At 35.0% G+C, this 22,785-nt stretch overlaps 2 protein-coding genes across 2 annotated transcripts in view; both read right to left on the reverse strand.

Annotated features, from left to right (window-relative positions):
• Window positions 1-15,471, reverse strand: part of elapor2a (endosome-lysosome associated apoptosis and autophagy regulator family member 2a) — a 36,029-nt gene extending 20,558 nt beyond the window's left edge. The window contains exons 1-7 of the mRNA XM_073851014.1: window positions 15,340-15,471; window positions 7,715-7,835; window positions 5,891-6,080; window positions 5,291-5,438; window positions 5,095-5,184; window positions 2,325-2,430; window positions 2,077-2,229 (exon numbers count right to left, since the gene is read on the reverse strand). Coding sequence (XP_073707115.1) covers window positions 2,077-2,229; window positions 2,325-2,430; window positions 5,095-5,184; window positions 5,291-5,438; window positions 5,891-6,080; window positions 7,715-7,835; window positions 15,340-15,471 — 940 coding nt within the window. The remainder of the gene's footprint in view (window positions 1-2,076; window positions 2,230-2,324; window positions 2,431-5,094; window positions 5,185-5,290; window positions 5,439-5,890; window positions 6,081-7,714; window positions 7,836-15,339) is intronic.
• A 1,683-nt stretch (window positions 15,472-17,154) lies between these two features.
• On the reverse strand, window positions 17,155-20,833 carry LOC141345132 (transmembrane protein 243-like). The gene is made up of 4 exons (XM_073850013.1): window positions 20,768-20,833; window positions 20,505-20,555; window positions 19,872-19,976; window positions 17,155-17,374 (listed from the first exon to the last, which is right to left on the reverse strand). The coding sequence occupies exons 1-4, from the start codon at window positions 20,831-20,833 to the stop codon at window positions 17,252-17,254; spliced, it is 345 nt and encodes a 114-aa protein (XP_073706114.1). The 3' UTR covers window positions 17,155-17,251.
• Window positions 20,834-22,785: the final 1,952 nt, after the last annotated feature.

Genomic DNA, 22,785 nt, shown 5'->3' on the forward strand with positions numbered 1-22,785 from the left:
AATATTGCCATTAAGTGTAGCAATAGGATACAGTGTTTCCCCTAGGTTTCCATACTTTTTTTCTCGGTACTTTACCCTACTTTGTGTAATAACGAAAACATTTATTTCAGTGAAAAAATAAATCCAAAACTCTCTATTTTAACATTTTGAACAATAGGGCTTTACAATCTTTTGCTTTTTTTTTTTTAAGAAATTCTTGTGTTTTAATTTTTCTCATAATCAAATGAAAGCATAAACATTTATTTATTTTTAATCAAATGAAAAATAAACCTTTTTAATTTTTGGCAAACAAACAGAGGTTTGCTGTTAAAATCAATAAATAATAATTTAACATTTAAATAATAATCTTAGTATTTTTTTCTACAATTAAGTGGTTAATTATGTTGTTTTATTTATTTTTTATCATATATATTGTTTTTTTGTCAATTATTTAAATAGGAATATTGTTCTGTTTCATGTTAAACCGTACTTTTATTTTGACAGGTTGCCGTGAAGTTTCTGTGTGTAAAGTATGATATGATGCTAGTTTTCTCAAATGAAACGGTAAAAGTGACACTGACAGTAGCTTTGGAGATTGAGTCTATCTGTTCATGTGAGATGCAAATGCCAAAAATTAACGGGAGCATCACGCGTGCAGTAAAAAAAAAACGCCTCTCAGCCATTCTAACATACAGAGGCAAACGGTACATGCAGGATTCATATTAAAACAGTCTTTTTGCATTTCAGTTTTGACAGACACTAGTCCATATCGCGATTTGAATTAAGTGACAGACGAACTTTTGATTTATCAATCCAAAAATCGACGAATTTTACGTGGCATTCCACGCTATAGTAAATTTCGGTTTTTATGAATGGAGTCCGCGACCCAGTCCGTGTTTTCTTGGAGGAGACATTGTAAACGCACCCCCCTAAGATAATGGTAGGGGAAACACTGGGATATTTAGAAATATACTAGCCTACATTTCAGAAATCCAGGTACCCTATAGGTAGGTAGACCTTCTTTAAAAGCATTGAGGTGATACTTGAGGCTCGATGTGCTGCGGTGATATGCGCATTCCTTTGTCTGAACCATAGACTGGTCTGAACGCTAGTTGGTGCTCCAGTGTAATCGGTCCGCTGAGTCATCCAGTGAGAAACGTTCCACGGTGCAAAATTAAGTGCGATTAAAATGTGCTAAAAAAATTTAACGCGTTATTTTTGTGTAATTAATTAATCTAAATTAACGCATTAAAGTCCCGGCCCTAATATATATATATATATATATATATATATATATATATATATATATATATTATATTTTATTTGTAAATTATGAAACTCTATGCAAGTTCTTTTTCGGAAGTTATTCTGTAACATTTAGTTTTTATATGCGTATCACTGTTCAGAAGTGTGCTAGCTAACCATGTGCTGATTTGCATTTTTGAGCTAGGTTCAAAACAATATAAAATTGTCACTACTGAAACATTCACTATCAAAACATTTGGTGGAGTTTCGGTAGTGACCAGTAGTGGGTGTTAAAATTGCCACTACCGAAACAGTCACGACGAAACATGTCATCATTGTTGTGACAAAAGGGAACACATAATCCTCATATTTAGAGGAAATAAACTAAATTTTAGTACGGTTATGCATTTTTTTAATATTTTAGTATTTAGTAGTAGTTTTAGTAGTGTTTTAGTTTGCAAGGTACAAATTCTCTAATGTGATGTGGTCGCTACCAAAGCATTACCGTCATGACCGAAACATGGGATGTTTTGTCAAAAATAAAGTATACTAAATTAGATGTTATGATATTTTTTGGTTTAATGTACAGTACATTCAAACTAGGACTAAAAAAACCTTGAATTCAAAATAAAACAAAATCTCATATATTACACTTAAAATATTGTTAAAAATCTAATTGTTATTGATTTACCTTTAAAAAAGCGAATAAAATGGCAAATAAAATATATTTACTACGTAGATGTAAGCAAATCTCAAAAAACTTTGGACCAATTCTGTAGAATGGCCCATATGGGCCTCTGCATTTACCAGAAAAAGGCCTGTGTGGTATGTATATGCATGTACTGTACTTACAGGCGTAGTGTGTTTTTGTGTTGCAAGGTGTGCAGGAGCTGGCCCCTCGGCCAGAGTATGTGTCCCGTGGACAGGACTCACACGAGGAGGAGCCCGGGGTGCGACTGAATGTCCCAGGTTTACACGGGAAACACTCTGATGTATATGCCACGCCTGAAGGAGAAAAATGGTGCCATATAATTTTTCAATGAGGAGAAGGTTTTTTTTGTCAGATTTAAATAGAGAACACACTCGTAATACGTCCTCACCTTCAATCCGTATGTTCTTCAAGAGTACAGGTTTGACCGCTTTGGAGCCGAGTGTGACTCTAGTGGTTCTCCAGTAGAGGATATTAGTGCCAGAATTCAGCTTCACCTGCTCATATGAGGAAAACAACTTTTTAACATTGATAATATACAGTAAATGATGTTTCTTAAGCAGCAAATCAGCATATCAGAATGATTTCTGAAGGATCATGTAACACTGAAGACTGGAGTAACGATGCTGAAAATTCAGCTTTGCTAATCAAATAAATGCAACCTTGGTGAGCAGAATAGACTTTTCAAAAAGTTATAAAATCCTCAAACTTTTCAAATTGAAAGCTTGAGTGTATATAATAATAATAATAATAATAATAATAATTAGGGCTGTCCCCGACTAAGAATTTTCATAGTCGAATCAGAATTTTCGAATCTTTCTATAGTCGACCGATAGTCGAATCATCTAGGCGTATGTGTGTGTGTGTGTGAATGGGATAGGAGGGACACGACACTATAGTCAGCAGGAGGGTAAAACAATTTTTATTTTATTTTACACACTGCACACAGCAACAACTTTTAATAAAGCGACCAAAACTGCCTGCCTGACTGCAAAACTGACAGACAAACTTATTTAGGTTTAAATAAAAAAGACAGAACGCGTCTTTTAGCTCTAAAAACGCAAGGCGCACAGCACTGCCTTTTTTGCTAAGCAACGACCAAAACAGCTGTCCTGTCAGTCAAATCAAAGGATTATAGCGCGAACGCTCTAAAATCTATTTTTTTTGCTGTTAAGTAAACTGTCATATTAGCAGAAACCCTAAATAATACAGCCCCTGGTTTCCCATGATAGACACCAAAGGTTTCTCCTCTATTTCTTGCAGTCTGCGGACTTTTTAAGCGACGGTAAACTTTCGAAGACCCGAAAGATTGGACAATGGGAAAGAACGCGAATAACGTTGGGCGTTTTTCCGCTCAGAGTTGATTTTTTTTTTCAACTTCAGGCGCTCAGAGCGCTCCTGCAAAAACGCGAGGCGCCGGGGACGCATTAACGGAGCGCAGAACGCTCACTGCCAACAGAAAACCATTCAAAAGATGCGCCTCCAATGGCAAAAACGCGTTCGGTGTGATCGCCGCCTAATCCCTGCCGTCCTCATCTCATCATGGATCAGGGCAAGTGAAAATTAAATCTGTCACAGGGGTGGTTGGATTTGTTCACAAACACGTTAAAAATATTTATTGAACGCTTCTTTCTTTTCACTTTTGTTTTTACTGCATTATCATAATCTAAGGCTGTTTATAACTTAATATGTCCGTACAAAATCTAGTAGTTCTGTGTGCAGTTAGACATTGAGCACCCCTATATTGCCAAAATGGTGTAATGCTCGTTTCACCCGCGAAGATTCGACTGTGAGATCCGTGGTCGAATCAGGCTCCGCATATCGATGCATCGAATCTTCGACTATTCGGGGACAGCCCTAATAATAATAATAATAAATATAGCTGCAAGCAGCGACTACGGAGCCAAGCCGCCAAAAGGGCTGTAGTGCAGTGCAAAGCAGGAAGAACAAAAAAAACAGAACTTAAATGAACATGAAAAACAGCCAGTTCAGAATTATCGGCGAGAATGAACTTATAAAATTGAACTTATAAAACAGATTCGGCATGACCCAAGGAATCCACAGACACTAATAATATAATGATTTTTTTGATCATTGTTCAAAAGTTATAAGCAAAAATGTGCATTTTTGATATCTCACAACCCATAGGTGGCGCTGTTCTCAACTATGGCATGGACCCTCAGAGCATGGTGTTGATGAATCATACCAAGTTTCATCTCAATTGATCAAAGTTTGGCCAAGATATAGCCTCTGAGCCAATTTTGGGTCAACCTCGTTTACTGCAACATAGGGCTGGGCAATATATCGAACGATATTGTGAGGCGCGTTTAGTCAATGAAGCCGGTGCTTTGATTAGTAGTAAATCTCCATCATGTGCGTTCCGCTCAGGTCCCGCTGGAGCGGCAATTGATACAAAGAGACGTAAATCTCTGACAAGCTACGCCATATCGCGCTAAATATCGAAAGCGATATTAAGCTCGATATGGCGTAGCTTGTCAGAGATTTACGTCTCTGTGTATCAATTGCCGCTCCATTGGGACCTGAGCGGAACGCACGTGATGGAGATTTACTACTAATCAAAGCACCGGCTTCATTGACTAAACGCGCCTCACAATATCGTTCGATATATTGCCCAGCCCTACTGTAACATCATAACTTTTGAACAAAGATAAATAAATAAATATTGTGCAGCTTAGTCCAAAGTTCATCCGAACCAATTTTGGGAAGAATTGGATAAATACTCAAGGAGGAGCATCAAAAAAACTGAATACTGTACTTTTCAAAATGGCTGCTATTGTAATGGGTGGAGTCTTAATGTAAGATATTAAATGTGAGCAGCATGAGGAGAGGAATCAGGTGTACTAAGTTTACACCTACATTAGTGATTCAAGAGTTATTACCATTTAAATGTTGAATCTTTGAACTAGTGGTGGCACTATACAGTTGGTTCTAGAGACCCCAAATTTGGTCAGATAACTATTCATGGCCATCACTTTAATTGTGCCAAATCTTATAATTTTCCTATTTTCCATTCATAAGGCTGCTATAAATTCCCATTGGACGAAAATAATAAGAAAACACACAGATACAATAAGGGCTACAGCCCTTCGGGCTTGGCCCCTAATAAATAATAGTATGAAAAAGCATGTTTTTTAACTTACACTATGTGTTCCCCACTCTCCATGAGTAGTCAATTTGATCCATTTTTTATTTGCATCCTGGTCCATCTCTTGACACTGGTCGTTCTGAATCTGTCCAAAACATTGAACATTTGATTTATACAATAGAGAACAGCTGCTTTTGATATCTTAAAATATCCTGCACACATCCCAGAGCAATAATAGGTTCCAAACTTACAAAGAACTCAAAGAAGATGCTGTTATCCACATACTGGTAGTCAAAGGACACTGACCCCGGCTTCTTCAAGTGTACAGTGTAGATCAGAGACACAGTACACTCATCTCGGTTGGACTCCAGATACGAGCCCTGAGCAACCCAATTTGCACTAAATTCACACAAATACACAAGACACACACACATTGTGTTGACTACAGTCTTGAGTTATATAACAGGATAAAAATAAATGATTGCTTTATTTCTTGTATTGTTTTTATATCCCTGGAAGTGTGCGTGTGCATGTGCCTGCACAAATAAGTCTGTGCATGCTTTAATCTTAGCGTGCACTGATAGTAAATAAATAAATAAATAAATAAAGGGAAAGGGCAAAAATACAGTGTTTGTTGCAAAGACTTTGATGAGAACTTGGATTGGGAACATTCATTTCAGATATATCTGACTGGCTGCAAGTAAAACTGTATCTGATATGCACATTGTCTTTTATGCATTTGGATTTTATTTCTATTAAGTGTTGGACAAATACACAGAATGCATAATCAATACTTGACTGGTCTTCAAAACAGTCTTTTATAGATGGCTGACCCCTCCAAAAGAACTGACCTGCTGCAGGTGGACGCATTCTGTCCGTCTGGTGCGTTATCAGGGTTGGTTGCCAGGCTGCTGAATCCAGGAGGGATGTCGTCCCACTCATCGAAACGCAGCCCGCTGCCCAACGAGTAAGTGCCAGCCGCACACTGAGTGCACTCCTGAGCAGACATCTCCAGAAACTCCCCCGCCTCGCACGAGAATGCTGACCAAAGGACAAAGCCAAATGTACTGTACAGTTAATGCCATAGAAAAATCATACTGACCAGATCAATCAGCAATCTGAATACTGGACGGGATAAGTGCATCACAATAATTAATACAGATCAGTAAGGCCATAATATTCAGTCCACTGATGTAGACAAGTGAGAAAGACAGAAATAAGGAAAGAATGTTTGTTAGATCATGCTAGCTTTTTGGCTAAATAAGAAATAATTTTTGGCTAAATAATAACTTGCTTGGAAAAATAAAATAAAATTAAATTAAATTAAACGTTAAAATTAAAATAATAAATTGTTTTTAATAAAAATAAAAGAATAAAAATACAAATTTAAAAAAAGTTAAATTAAAAAAATTAAAAATAAAACAAAAAATAAAATAAAAAATTTTTAAACGTTAACAAAATAAAATTCAAACTCAAATAAGAAAAGTCAAATAAAAATAAATAAAAATAATTAAATTTAAACATAATTAAAGAAATTAAAAAAGAAAAGAAAATATTTTAAGAAAACTTAAATAATAAATAAATTAAAATGAAAATAACAGTTAAAAATAAATAAGAAAATAAAAATAAAAATGTCAAAAAATAAAATAATGTAAAAAAAAATTAAATAACAATTAAAATAAAAGAATAAAAATGAAAAAAAATTATGAAAAAATATATTATAAATAAATATAAAAACAACAAATAGACTAAAAAATAACATTTAAAAATTAAAACTATTAGAAAAAAAATTAGAAAAAAATGAAGATGAAATGAAAAAAAAAAAAATAAATAAATAAATAAATGAAAATAACAATTAAAAAAATAAGAAAAATAAGAAAATAAAAATAACAATTAAAAAAATAATACAAATACGATAAATAATAATAAAATAAAAATATTTTAAATGAAAAATAAAAATAAATAATTTAAATACATTTAAATAAAATAATAAAGGATGGATGGACAAATATGCAAGTAGTTTCTTTGGATAGATATAAAGTTAAAACTCAAACTCACAATTCTGACTTTTTTTCTCAGAATTGTGTGAGATAAACTAAAACTGTGAGTTATAAAGTTAAAATTGCAAGATATAAAGTCAGAATCATGGAATTTTTTTCCTCTGAAATGCAAGTTATTATTAAGTCAGAATTGTGTTATATAAACTCCCAATTGCGAGTTATAAAGCCCAATCCTGCCCAATTTTTTTTTCACCTTTGGAGTCTTGGTTATGCTAGAAAAGTCATCTCAAGGGCAGAAAATGATGAATTTAAGAATATATTAATAATGTGCACAAACCACATACATTTATTAAGTAAAAAGTTTTTAATTTTTCAGATTGCCTTTAGCTGCTTTCACCCATACTACACTTGACTAAAATTAAACACATGGGCCGATGACTCTGTGAGGTTTTGGGAATGATTTCTCAGGGGCCATTGAACATATTCTGTCCAAGAGGAAATTCCTCTGTGCTGATAAGGTTGACAAAAATGCTGTTCAAATACACACACTTGCCATTCAGCATACATGGGATCAAATTAGTGCACACACTCATGCATGAACATCCAAACAAACATGCAATGTCCATTTCCCAAAGTCCCCTCTTTCTGTCTGGGTAACACACTATGTGAACCTACTGCAGTCGGTGCCCTGCACAGGTTCTGGTAGTCCTGTACACTCTCCTGGATTCAGAGGAATGGCCACCCTCCATCTGGACCCAGTGCTGTCACACTCCGTGTACTGAAAGTAGTAGTCCGCCTGCGAAAAAACAAATAACACGTCTAAATTTAACAAGACACTTGTGTTTTGTGGGTGTGGATGTGTGAAGTTTTACTGTGAAAAAGTAAAGCACATGGACATTTGAGTATTGTGTGGATTTAATGAAGAGGACAGTAAAACAGGTCGTAACATGACTTAATAAATGCATGAGTCATCTGTCCTGAGATTGTGGTGGTCGCACCCTTTCCTCTCCAGACATCAGCATTAGTGGGGTTTCAATCGTGAAGGGATCTTTAGTTTTTGAACAAATCTTTTTAAAGCACAAGCAAATTAAAAACATAGCTTTTTTGGGAATTAACCGAACAAACTGGATGAACTGTGATTTCTTCCTGAACAAACAGGGATAACTTATTAATGACTTTTTTTCTTAAAATTGCGTGATATAAACTGCAATTAGGAGTTATAGAGTCAGAATGGCAAGATATGAAGTCACAGTTCAGACTTTTTTTGCTCAGAATTGCATGAAATTAAGTCAAAATTGTGGGATATAAAATGCAATTGTGAGTTACAGAATCAAAATTGAAAGATATAAACTGACAATTCTGACTGCAAGTGTGAGTTATAAAGTTAAAAACTGTGGGATATGAACTCACAAATCTGACTTTTTTCTCAAAATTGTGTGATAAACTCCAATTGGGAGTTATAAAGTCAGAATTGCAAGATGTAACGTTAGAATTGTATGTTATAAAGTTAAAATTGCAGGACATAAAGTGAGAATTGTGACTTTTTCCTCAGAATTGCCTGATATAAACTCGCAATTGCAATTCAATCAGAATTGCAAGATATAAAATCAGAATTGTGGGATATAAAATGCAATTGTGAGTTATAAAGTTAAAATTGCAGGATAAAAACTCACAATTCTGACTTTTTTCAGAATCGCGTGATATAAACTGCAATTGTGAGTTATAAAGTGAGAATTGCAGGATATAAAGCCAGAATTGTGACTTTTTCTCAAAATTGCCTGATATAAACTTGCAATTGCGATTCAATCAGACTTGCAAGATATAAAGTTAGAATTGTAAGATATAAACTACAATTGCAAGTTATAAAGTTAAAATTGCAAGATATAAACTCACAACTGTCAATTCTTTCTCAGAATAAAAGCAGAATTGTGGGATATAAACTTGCAATTCTGACCTTTTTCTCAGAATCATGCGATATAAATTGCAACTGCAAATTATAAAATTAAAATTGTGTGATATAAACTGGCAATTCTGACTTTTTTCTCAGAATAGTGTGATATAAACTACAATTGTGAGTTATTAGGGTCAAAATTGCAAGATATAAACTCACAATTCTGACCTTTTTTCTCTAAATTGTGTGATAAACTGCAATTTGGAGTTATAAAGTCAGAATTGCAAGATATGAAATTAAAATTGCGTGATATAAACTGCAATTAGGAGTTATAGAGTCAGAATGGCAAGATATGAAGTCACAATTCAGAATTTTTTTGCTCAGAATTGCATGAAATAGTCAAAATTGTGGGATATAAAATGCAATTGTGAGTTACAGAATCAAAATTGAAAGATATAAACTGACAATTCTGACTACAAGTGTGAGTTATTAAGTTAAAAACTGTGAGATATGAACTCACAAATCTGACTTTTTTCTCAAAATTGTGTGATAAACTCCAATTGGGAGTTATAAAGTCAGAATTGCAAGATATAACGTTAGAATTGTAAGTTATAAAGTTAAAATTGCAGGACATAAAGTGAGAATTGTGACTTTTTCCTCAGAATTGCCTGATATAAACTCGCAATTGCAATTCAATCAGAATTGCAAGATATAAAATCAGAATTGTGGGATATAAAATGCAATTGTGAGTTATAAACTTAAAACTGCAGGATAAAAACTCACAATTCTGACTTTTTTCAGAATCGCGTGATATAAACTGCAATTGTGAGTTATAAAGCGAGAATTACAGGATATAAAGTCAGAATTGTGACTTTTTCTCAAAATTGCCTGATATAAACTTGCAATTGCAATTCAATCAGAATTGCAAGACATAAAGTTAGAATTGTAAGACATAAACTTCAATTGCGAGTTATAAAGTTAGAATTGTAAGATATAAACTACAATTGTGAGTTATAAAGTTAAAATTGCAAGATATAAACTCACAACTGTCTGAATTGTGGGATATAAACTCGCAATTCTGACCTTTTTCTCAGAATAGTGTGATATAAACTACAATTGTGAGTTATTAGGGTCAAAATTGCAAGATATAAACTCACAATTCTGACCTTTTTTCTCTAAATTGTGTGATAAACTGCAATTGGGAATTATAAAGTCAGAATTGCAAGATATGAAATTAAAATTGTGGGATATAAACTACAACTCTGAGTTATAAAGTTAAAATTGCAAGACTCACAATTCTCAATTTTCTCACAATTGCATGACATAAACTGCAATTAGGAGTTATAAAGTTAAAATTGTGTGATATAAACTGGCAATTCCGACTTTTTTCTCAGAATTGTGTGATATAAACTACAATTGTGAGTTATAAAGCCAGAATTGCAAGATATAAAGTCAGACTTGTGGGATATACACTTACAATTCTGACTTTTTTTCTCAAAATTGTGTGATATAAACTGCAATTCGGAGGGGGGAAAAATCAGAATTGTGATATTGTATAATCTTGCAATTTTAACTTTATAACTGACAACTGTAGTTTATAATCACACAATTCTGACTTCATAACTCGCAACTGCAATTTATATCACGCAATTCTGAGAAAAAAATCTGAATTGCAAGTTTATATTCCACAATTCTAAAAAAAAATTCTCTCAGAATTGCATGACAAAAACTGCAATTGCGAGTTATGAAGTCATAATTGCAAGATGTATACTCAGAATAGTGGGATATAAACTTGCAATTCTGTCTTTTTTTTTTTTACAAACTTTTTACATGGCATGATATAAACCACAATTGAGAGTTATAAATAAATAAATAAAATCAGAATTGCAAAAAAATAATAAAACAAAAAAAAATAATCTGTGTACAAATTTGAGCCACTCTTCTAGCAAACAGATTCAAAAGAGTCACTGAGATAAATCAAAACGACCACCACTAATCAGCATATTACAGATTTACTGATTTTGCTGATATGGGACTATTTGGTTTGGCCAAAACGCAACAGAAAACCTCTGAACCATTTCTTTAACATCACATTCCCGCAGATCATCCAGCACTTATTGAGTGACTGGGAAGGAAAGGCAGCCATCAGGAGGAAGCTGATAATAAAACCCAGAATGCCCTGCGGGTCAACATACGGGAGGACAGACTGAGAGACACAGCGCAAAACAGGAACAAGCCTCGGATATTACCATACAAAAGCCTAGTCCATTACCAAAGATACAGTATTAATGGGCAACTGATGGATATAACGACAATGCAAGACAGCTTACTTAAATTCATGTAATAATGTAAAGTTAAATCAACACTTTCAGTCCAGCCACTATAATCACTTTAGTACTATTATAAAAAAAGATGAATATTTTAGTACTTCTGCAAATATTGGTTATGAGGAATCAGCTTTGAAAGTCAAACCCTAAATTTTCCAATGTACGTAATACTATGAAACCCTGTTGTGTCATATATGGTAAAACACACACGCAAACCTTTTTTAATTCATCTAAAGGTTCAATAACCGTTTCAGAAAAAAAAACTGACTATGATTTTATATGCCAGGCTTCACAGGATATTAATGCGTCTTTGAGGGAGCATCTGATTTCTACAAATGCATAAGCCAAATAGGTCCATTCTGCAATATTGTACCTTATTCTTAGCCAAGCACTCCAGTCAATCTTTTGGTTTATGGGACACACAGGGATTTTAACAGTCACAGTTTTTCCGTGCACAAAGGCCAGAGGAGGTGCTGAGCTCTCAGTGAAAGCGGTTTCAGCGAGGCTATTCTTAGCATCATATCACCAGGCTCTTGAGATGGGCACGCAGGGCTGACCATCTCTGTGAAAAGCTCCGCTTAGCACTCCACTGGAACCTTATTCATCCATTACCATAACAGTTAGACAAAAAACACACACACCCTGCCAGGATTCTAACACATTATTTCAGTGATGACAAAGACATTTAAAATGGGATGCCCATCCCAATACAGCAATCTGACACCAATCAATATACCGAGACAAAAAGCATATCAGCTTCTTAATCAATACGCATCCGAAAAGCTCAAGATACCTTATAGCAGGGCTGCTCAACCCTGCTCCTGGAGATCTACCTACCTGCAGATTTTTGTTCCAGCCCTGCTCCAATACAGCTGTCTGTAATTATCAAGTGCTGCTTAAGAGATTAGTTAGCTGGTTCAGGTGTGATTCTTCAGGGTTGGAGCTGAACTTTGTAGGATAGTAGATCTCCAGGAACAGGGTTGGGCACCCCTGCCTTATAGGACATAATCAAACACACAAAAGACTTTGAAATGACTGAAAAACCATGATATATTTGTATCCTGTATCAAATGCAGGATTTAAATAAACTGCAATACTGCAAGAACAAAAACTGTCCCTAAAAATCTGATTTCAAAAAACTAAATATGCATTCAGAGCCTCAAATGTTTCCTCTTGAAAGGGTTACTGAAGGAACCACTGACAGAATTTACGGTTCTTGTAAGAACTTAGGACTGACATTAATCAATATGCATCCAAAAAACTCAAGATACTGTACAGGCCATAATCAAACACACAAAAGACTTTAAATTAAATGAAAAACATGATATATTTGTATCCTGTATCAAATGCAGGATTTAAATAAACTGCAATACTGTAAAAACAAAAAATGTCCCTAAAAATGTCATTTCAAAAAACCTAAATATGCATTTAGAGCCTCAAATGCCTCAAATGTTTCCTCCTGAAAGGGTTACTGAAGGAACCACTGACAGAATTTACGGTTCTTGTAAGAACTTAGGACTGACATTAAACAATATGCATCCAAAAAGCTCAAGATACCTTAATAGGCCATAATCAAACACACACAAGACTTTAAAATAACTGAAAATGATATATTTGAATCCTGTATCAAATGCAGGAGTTAAATAAACTGCAATACTGCAAGAACAAAAAATGTCCCTAAAAATCTGATTTCAAAAAACTAAATATGCATTCAGAGCCTCAAATGTTTCCTCTTGAAAGGGTTACTGAAGGAACCACTGACAGAATTTACGGTTCTTGTAAGAACTTAGGACTGACATTAATCAATATGCATCCGTAAAGATCAAGATACCTTTGTATGCCATAATCAAACACACAAAAGACTTTAAAATAACTGAAAAACTATGATATATTTGTATCCTGTAACAAATGCAAGATTCAAATAAACTGCAGTACTGTAATAACAACAAAACTGTCCCTAAAAATCTGATTTCAAAAAACCTAAATATGCATTCAGAGCCTCAGATGTTTCCTCCTGAAAAGGTTACTGAAGAAACCACTGACAGAATTTACAGTTCTTGTAAGAACTTAGGACTGACATTAATCAATATGCATCCGAAAAGCTAAAGATATCTTAGTAGGTAGGGGTGTGCGATATGACGATTTTTGATCGTGGACGATTAAAATGTCTCCACGATCTGCTTTTGAATAAATATCGTAGTATCGTGCTACAGTGTGCCTCCGTCTTAATATACTGTACATTCACTCACGGGACACTGCACTTATTCATATTCGCGATCACAAAAGTACATTATTTGAATGTGCTTCAAAGTCTTGCCGGTAAAATAACGCCATTTGGTCCGCGCGCTGTTCTGGCATGCGCTTCATGAGCGCGTAAACCTGAAGCACGTGCGCTAAAAGCCTGTCAAACAGCACCTGATTACTAAACTGAGCTATCTTTGGCGTTTAATTTGCTTATACTGTCAAAAACACGCAAGGATTACATATAAACACAGTCGGTTGTCTAAAGTGAAAGTAAACAGTTAAGAGTAAAACGGATGCGCGCCGGTATAGATGCGTGCAGCTCTGCGACAGAGCTAAACATGCTGTCGATTGTCATTAAAGGGACAGTACACCCAAAAATGTTGTCACTCACATGTCCTAAATCTCTATAAAAAAAATTTTCTTGTGCTTAACACAAAAGAAGATATTTTGAAGAATGTGGGTAACAGTAGCTGGTCCCCACTGACTTAAAATAAATAAATAAAATATATGGAAGTAACTGGGGACCCAGCAACTGTTTGGTTACCCACATTATTCAAAATAAGTTTTATGTTCAGCATGTTTTATGCTTAAAAAAATGCGAGAGTGAGTAAATGATGACAGAATTGTCATTTTTGGGTGATGATACACTAATAAAACAAAACACAAAGGAAAATCACTCACTGCTCTTGACTGAAGAACTTCAATACAGTTGCTTTAAATGTTGCTTCTATGTATAATTTATGTATATAATGTATATAGTGTTTTATTTTTATATTTGTTAATTAAATTTCTTGAATGCTACTGATAAATATATGGACTGTACCTGAAAATTAAAGCACTGTTTGTTTTATTTGTATAGTATGTGTATTTGTAACATGTAGCTTATCTTTGTTCTTATTTTTTAAAAACAAAGAAAATAATGACAAAGATTTTTTGTCTTCGCCCACTTTGGCTTAAACATCTGCCATTCTTTTTATTTTATATTTTGTTACCTTGTAAGGTTTTGGTTTTAAAATAGAAAAATTAATTTGGCTGTACTACTCAGACAACTTGTAAAAAAGTAAAACCAACATGACAAAGAATCGTGATAAAATCGTGAATCGTGATATTTCTTGAAAAAATCGTGATATGATATTTTTACCATATCGCCCACCCCTATTAGTAGGCCATAATCAAAAACACAAAAGACTTTAAAACCATGATATATTTGTATCCTGTAACAAATGCAGGATTTAAATAAACTGCAATACTGCAAAAAACAAAAATGTCCCTAAAAATCTGATTTCAAAAAACCTAAATATGCATTCAGAAGCTCAAAAGCCTTAAATGTTTCTTCTTGAAAGGGTTACTGACGGAACCACTGACAGAATTGACGGTTCTTGTAAGAACTTCAAGAGACGTGATTTAAGGCTCCTCAAGAAGCCTCTCGAGAAACAATCTTTGGTAAAAGAGTGTTTAGATGCTCTCCAGAAGGCTTTGACAGTGTGACAGTCTGATTTCCTATCATTGTTACATGATAAAGCAAATAAAACCACAAATAATAACTGAATTGACAATCTAAACCATATTTTAACTTATTCAGACAGTACTTCTCATTGGTTCCGGCTACTCAATCTATCTGTAGAGTATCTGACGCACCTGTTACTTTGGTTATTGTAACGTGTGACAACCTACATTTTCTTGTTCCACGTGTCAGTAGAAATATTGATTCCAAAAGTACAGCAAATGTATGACAAACAACCACGGAGGCATAAAAAACAAGCCGAACTGCATGAGTGTATTTAACGCAACGAACGCTGACTATGAACGCAGAAACATGAGCGGGAATGATCTCTCACCTCTTTACACTGGCGCAGGTGAGCTGCAGACGCCGCGTACGCGTTTAGGATGAAAACGCAACACATCCACGCCGCGTAATCTAGTATAAAACGGCTTCGGTAGCGGACAATGGTTTTCCTCGTGTGCTCCATCGCTTGCCGACTGGAATAACGGGACCGTCCCATCATATCAACGAGCGACGTCAACACAGAACGTCATCTGACGGAGCCGGTTTGAAGTCTTAGAAATGACGTCACAACAGTGTTACCCAATTTAAGCCCAAAACTAGTAGCCTATAAATAGTACAGATCTACTAAAGAGTTTTAATTCTTTGTAATTTAAGAGGCCATCAAATGTATTAATTCACACACACCGTGGAGTCATTAACATAATACTATCACTAATAATAATAATATATTTAATATAGTCGAATAAGGATAATGAACATCCAAAACACTGTTTTTACATTGATTAATAAAATAATCTAAAGGGTAATTGTTATTCACATACACACCACAAGATGGCAGTCGTTTCTTATAAATCACAATGTGGAAAGCTATTCTGCATGTCCAACTATTTAAACGTATTATATAGCCTACACTACCAGTCAAAAGTTTTTGAACAGTAAGATTTACCTGCATTCATTTGATCCAAAATACCATTTAAAATAACTGCTTTCTATTCAAAATAAATGATAATAAAATGTAATTTATTCCTGTGATCAAAGCTGCATTTTCAGAATCATTACTCCTCCAGTCATCAGTGTCACATGATCCTTCAAAAATCATTCTAATTCAATTTTTAATCAATCAATTTCTAAAACAGTTAAGTACTTTTTTTTCAGAATTCTTCGATCAATAGAAAGATCCAAAGATCAGCTTTTATCTGAAATAAATCCTTTTGCAACATTATGCACTTTAGCATTCAAAAGCTTGGAGTCAGTATCATTTGTTTAATATAAATTATATAAATTATTAATTTGTATTTAGCAAGGATGCTTTAAATTGACCAAAAGTGATGATAAAGGCATTTATATTGTTACAAAAGATTTCTATTTCAGATAAATGCTGTTCTTCTGAACTTTCTATTCATCAAAACAACCTGAAACAAATCTGCTCAGCTGTTTTCAACATTATAATAATAATAATAATATGTTTTTTTAGCTTTGAAATCACAGGAATAAATTACATTTTAAAATGTATTCAAATAGAAAAGTTATTTTAAATAGTAAAAATATTTTACTGAAATAGTAAGAATTTTACAGTTTTTGCTGTATTTTGGATCAAATAAACGCAGGTTTAGTGAGCAAAAAAGACTTCTTTAAAAACATTAAAAATCTTACTGCTCAAATACTTTGACAGGTAGCGTAAATTTGTCTGCATGCTGTTTCCACAAGCTTATATTAATTGAGACGACAGAATATTTGTAATTTTATATTCACACCACATGATTTGATGTGAACTAAAAGGTGAATAAAGTGGATAAGACTTAAAATCAATTGCTATAATAATAATATTAATTAATTCATAGTGTGTTTTGATATTGGTCTTAAAAAAGGATTTCCACATTAAAAAAATCCAGACTCACTACAATAGTCACCATGGTCTCCGACTCATAAAACATTTTATTCCCATAGTATATGCATAATATTTTATTTATTGTCATTGTTTAGACCTTTGCCACCATTATTGTTCACAGAACAAAAATCAAAACATTTCAACTAACTGAAATACTGCTGTTGACAGCAACAGTAAATAATATTTAGCGTATAAATGTTAAGGTTTGGCATCCTCAAAAAAACTGTCCAAATATATAAATAAAAACTGGTAGATTTTCACCTGTGCACACATAATCAAATATTGTCAAATCACATCCCACTTCTGACAAAAAAATTATGAAGGAGAACAATTCAAGTCTTATGTCTGAATCGTGTCATCTTCCGACATCATGGAAGTACAGATTAGCACACAGACAGAGGAGGAAAATAAAACCTATGGAATAATAAATCAGACCACGAAACTTTGGGTCCAGATCACCTTGACGATACCAGGCTATCTGCAAAAGAACAGAGAAACTTGTTTTTAATGAATTTATGCATATTACTTTTTACTGTATACATACAGTCAAGCCCGAAATTATTCATACCCCTGGCAAATTCTGACTTAAAGTTTCTTTTATTCAACCAGCAAGTTTTTTTCTTTGATTAGAAATGACAGACGTCTCCCAGAAGATAATAAGACGATGTACAAGAGGCATCATTGTGGAAAAAAATTATTACTCATCTTTTATTTACATTTGAACAAAAAGTGGCATGTCCAAAATTATTCATACCCTTCTCAATAATCAATAGAAAAGCCTTTAATGGCTATTACAGCAATCAAACACTTCCTATAATTGCTGACCAGCTTTTTGCTTTTTGTCTCCACTGGTATTTTTGCCCAATCATCTTTAGCGATGAGCTCCAACTCTTTCAGGTTGGAGGGTCTCCTTGCCATCACCCTGATCTTTAGCTCCCTCCACAGATTCTCAATTGGATTTAAGTCAGGACTCTGGCTGGGCCACTGCAAAATGTTAATGTTTTTGTCTGCTAACCATTTCTTCACCACTTTTGCTGTGTTTTGGGTCATTGTCATGCTGAAATGTCCACTGGTTGTTGTTATGAATGTTGTTGTTATAATTTTGATGTATTGCTCCGTTTTCATGGTGCCGTTTACTGTGATTAGGTTCCCTGGTCCACCAGCTGAAAACACCCCCAAAACCTCCATGTTTGACAGTAGGGATGGTGTTCTTAGGGTTGAAGGCTTCTCATATATTACGCCAAATGAAGGCTACATCATTGTGGCCAAACAACTAAATTTGTGTTTTATCTGACCATAAAACAGAAGACCAGAAGTCTTCTTCTTTGTCCAGATGAGCATTTGCAAAGGCCAAGCAGGCTTTTGTGTGCCTTATCTGGAGAAGTGGTGTCCTCCTTGGTCTGCGTCCGTGGAACCCAGTGGTGTGCAGTGTCCGTTGGACTGTCTGCCTTGAGATGTTGCCACCAGCAGAGCCCAGATTCATCAGGATGGGCTTGGTGGTGAAACTTCAAATCATTTAGATATGGTCTTATAGCCATTTCCTGACTTGTGAACAGCCACAATGCGCAGCCGCAGGTCCTCAGCGAGCTCCTTTGTCTTAGCCATGACTGTCCACAAACCATCAGCAGAGAGCTTCTGTTTTTCACCTGTTGAGTTGATTAAGTAAGGGATAATCAACGGTTTGCCGTGCATTAAAGGATTTTAAATGCACGACGTGGAGGCTAATATTAATTTAATTTTAATTTAAATCCTTTAACGCACGGCAAGCCGTTGATTATCCCGCTTATTCCATGGTCATTTGCGAAGTTATAGACAAATTAAAACTAGGATTGATATTTGCAGCGCAAAATTTGACTGAATGGATAAAAAAGACGGTTATTTTCGTGTTATGACACGCAGCTCAAGCATCAACTCAAGCTTCTGGCCGCTTCAATTCAGACACAGAGATTAAATAGTCCGGTAAAATCACATTTATTTGAATGGAATATAGCATTTGTTTCAGTAGATTATCGATCGACCAAGAGAGAGTGTGAAGGCAAGAGAGATGACAGTTGTGTGTGTGTGTGTGTGTGTGTGTGTACATACCTGCATGCTGTGCGTCTCTCTCTACAAACAACGATTCATTTAAAAACAGCAGTTTTACCACTCCGTTGCTGAGGAATATAATGTAGCGATCTACTATCTAGGCTATTTTAATAAGGATCGCAGGCAAGCGTTGACAAGAAGTTTATGTATGTGCGCAGCACAATGCGATCTCCGACCTCCCCCTCCCCCTCTCTCTCTCTCGCTCTCTCTCTGTGCTTTTGCGTGCATCAATTAAAGCAGCGCATTAATATAGAACGGTGATTAAACTGACTTGGAACTACCTGTGCATTAAACGGTTTTACTGCACACCTGCCAGCCAATCAGAATCCAGTATCCAGACATTCCATGGAATAAAACAGCAGTTTCCAATGAATCAGGGTAATTAGGATGCTTTAGAACAGCTTGGACTATTTGGAATGGTATAGAACTTTGGATTTTCCCATAGACTGTGAGAGTTTGCAAAGGGTATGAATCATTTTGGACATGCCACTTTTTGTTCAGATGTAAATAAAAGCTGAGAAATTTTTTTTCCGCAATGATGCCTCTTGTACACAGTCTTATTTTCTTTTGGGAGAAGCCTGTGTCATTTCCGGTCAAAAAAAAAAAAAACTCGCTGGTTGAATAAAAGTAACTTTAAGTCAGAATTTGCCAGGGGTATGAATAATTTCGGGCTTGACTGTAAACACTACAAGAAACACTACCCAAAGAATCAAACATCGTGCTAGAGCATTGTGAGCAAGTAGCACAGTAGAAAACTAAATTGTAAAACTCCCATGATTTGACAAAAATGATCAACAAATAAAGATTTTGATTCAGGTTAATGATTATTAAAAAGAAAAAAAAAACAGAACTTACAGATCATAGATAGAAATTGTATATGCAGAACTAACCAGCACCAATACAGAAGAACAAATCATGATGATGCAGACCACAAAGAAGATATTTAATGCTGTCGGAGGAGGTGTGGGGAGCACAAACGAACTGATGACAGTTACCTGAAAATGAGAAAGCAATTAAAATTACTAAAAAGTACAGAGAGGGGGTAAAAAAATAGCGTCATCAGTTGGCAAAATTGGTAACACTAACAAATCAAGGAACAAAAGGCGTTTGTGGTTGTCCAAACTGAACCAGGATTTCCAGTGCAAGAATCTTGACAACATTTGTGTTTGTTTTAACCATTTCCGGTCAGGTAGGTGAAATATTAGGCTAATATCTTAATAAATACTGCTTGTATGTAACTTTACCACCTATTAATTTCAGTTTGTCAAAATATTGCACCCTTTCCTGCTTACTAAGTCCTTCTCTATATGATTTAGCAACTTCCACACATTGTTTTCTGTGGATTAGACTGCATAAATTAGCAGAACAATGTATTCAAAACAGTGCAACCAATGCTGTTGTTTACATTCGAGTATCCCATGGCCGCACATCCGGGTAACTGACAAAACAATAACGCTAGTGCAAACCCTATATTTAGACAGCTAACTAAACGTGTGTGTGTGTGTGTGGTCACTAATACTCACTAGGACAAACAGAGATGTGAGTCCACCAATAGCCAGATTAACAACTGTGTGCTGAAAGAAAACAATGTTGACATTAGCAAATACAGAGGCTAAAGTAGTTGAGCATATGCTTGCTTAAGAGTTCTAACTTGATCAATAAGCATTAAACAATCTTAAAATTCGTGTTTCTGCACTAATAAACACTTAAAACTAAAAAGTTACCGTTTTTTATTGAATATAAAAAATGCTGAATTAAATGTCAAAATATTAAAGCTTTCCCTCACCCGCGTTAAAGTCTCTCCAAACAGCGTGTTGCCTGCGCCACTGGTGCTCGTCCTGAAATCATCCATGTTGCTGGTGGGACTGAGAGGGTTTGTGGTCATGAGTAGCGGATCATCTCTGAGCCCTGCCTCAGCCTCCTGCACTCATGATCAGGCCTGAATGCACTTTCTTATTCCTGCAGATGCGTAACATTCACTCATGCCTATGGCCAAAGCAGCACTCACAGGCACAAAGAGAACTCAACACAGAGAAACATTGTTACAAGAAATGGTCATGAGGTTATGTTTGTTAGATATGGAGAATTACAGAGATAGGAGGGGTTAACGCTTGGTTTGGTTATAGAGAGAAGGAGTTTGATAATTTGCTAATCTTAAAAGAAGTGGGCGTGGCCCAGACGATGGTCCAGGTAAAATGGATCAAAATTATAATTTTTATATTTTAACTATTCACTGTTTTTTTCTTCTTCTTCTTCTTCTTCTTCTTCTTCTTCTTCTTCTTCAGTTAAATGGTTATTAAATTCTCAGTGTTATTATTCAGGTCAAAATTAGTATTAAGACTAATTTATGAAAACGAGGTTGCCATGTGGTACCTGTTACTTTTCTCACCGCTGGCAGAGAAAGCACAATCACAATCGTTTCTGACTAATGGATGACAGCATTCAAAATGATTTCTTTCAAACTATATGTTTTTTATTTGTATATATTTCACTACTGCATTTACACTTTCTGTGCAAACGTCTCTCGGACGATTGAGGTTTTGAGTCGACAAGCGCCCTCTAGAGGAAAACAACTCAATCATTAATTTTTAAAGGATTAGGATTCACTTCCAGAATGGAAATTTACTGATAATTCACTCACCCAATGTCATCCAAGATGTTCATGTCATTCTTTCTTCAGTCGAAAAGAAATTAAAAGGGGGTCTAATGCTGTTTCATGCATGTTAAAAGAGTAGTTCACTTTCATATTTTTTTTACAAATAACGTACTCACCTCCTTGTCATCCAAGATGTTAATGTCTTTCTTTCTTTAGTGGTAAGGAAATTATGTTTTTTGAGTAAACATTTTAGGATTCTCATTATGGTGCCTCCCAGTGGTACTTCCGAAATGCAGCTTCAAAGGGTTCTAAACGATCACAGCCAAGGAAAGAAGGGTCTTATCTAGCAAAACAATGGGTTCATTTCTAAAAAAAATTACAATTTATATACTTTTTAACCTCAAATGCTCGTCTTGTCTAGCTCGGCAAGATGAGCGTTAACAGCGTTTGAGATTAAAAGGTATATAAGTTGTAAATGCTGTTAGAAAATAACTGATCGTTTCGCTAGATAAGACTCTTCTTCAGTTCTTCCTCAGCTGTGATCATTTTGAGGCCTTTGAAGCTCATTTAAACTGCATTTTGGAAGTTCAAACTCGGGGGCACCATAGAAGTTATATGGAGTGAAATCCTGAAATGTTTCCCTCAAAAAACACCATTTCCTTATGACTGAAGAAAGAAAGACATGAACATTTTGGGGGGTGAGTACATTATTGTTCTGAAAGTGAACTAAAGGTATTTACACTATTAAAAAGTTGGATTCCCATGTTAAACATGGCCAAAGTTTAAAACAAAAACGATTTGGAAGTATAACAGTATTTTTGTGCCAAATGGAGAAATGGAGTTTTGCAAGTGTTTGTTGATGAACTGAAGGCCCAGTTCGACGCTGGATTTCCACACCGTTTGATACTAAACGATGGAGCGGTCCCAGCTATAAGAATCCCATTCATGATTCAGAACTGCAGCTGGTAAGTGAAACGTTTCAAATGTATGTGTTTTGTTAGCAATCGGCAAGCACTCGCTTTTCAATCTTTAGCTCTGCATGTAAATATAAAACTAAAGACTTTTTGGAGAGATGAAGGATGCAGTTCTACTTTATGGTACTCAATGAGTGTGTGTGTGTGTGTGTGTGTGTGTGTGTGTGTGTGTGTTATGCCCCCTTTAAGGTTTTTGAGAAAAACATTTCAGGATTTTCTCCATAATGGACCTAA

The sequence above is a fragment of the Garra rufa genome, chromosome 11 (genome assembly GCF_049309525.1).
Source record: "Garra rufa chromosome 11, GarRuf1.0, whole genome shotgun sequence".
In the NCBI taxonomy this organism is placed as follows: Eukaryota; Metazoa; Chordata; class Actinopteri; order Cypriniformes; family Cyprinidae; genus Garra; species Garra rufa.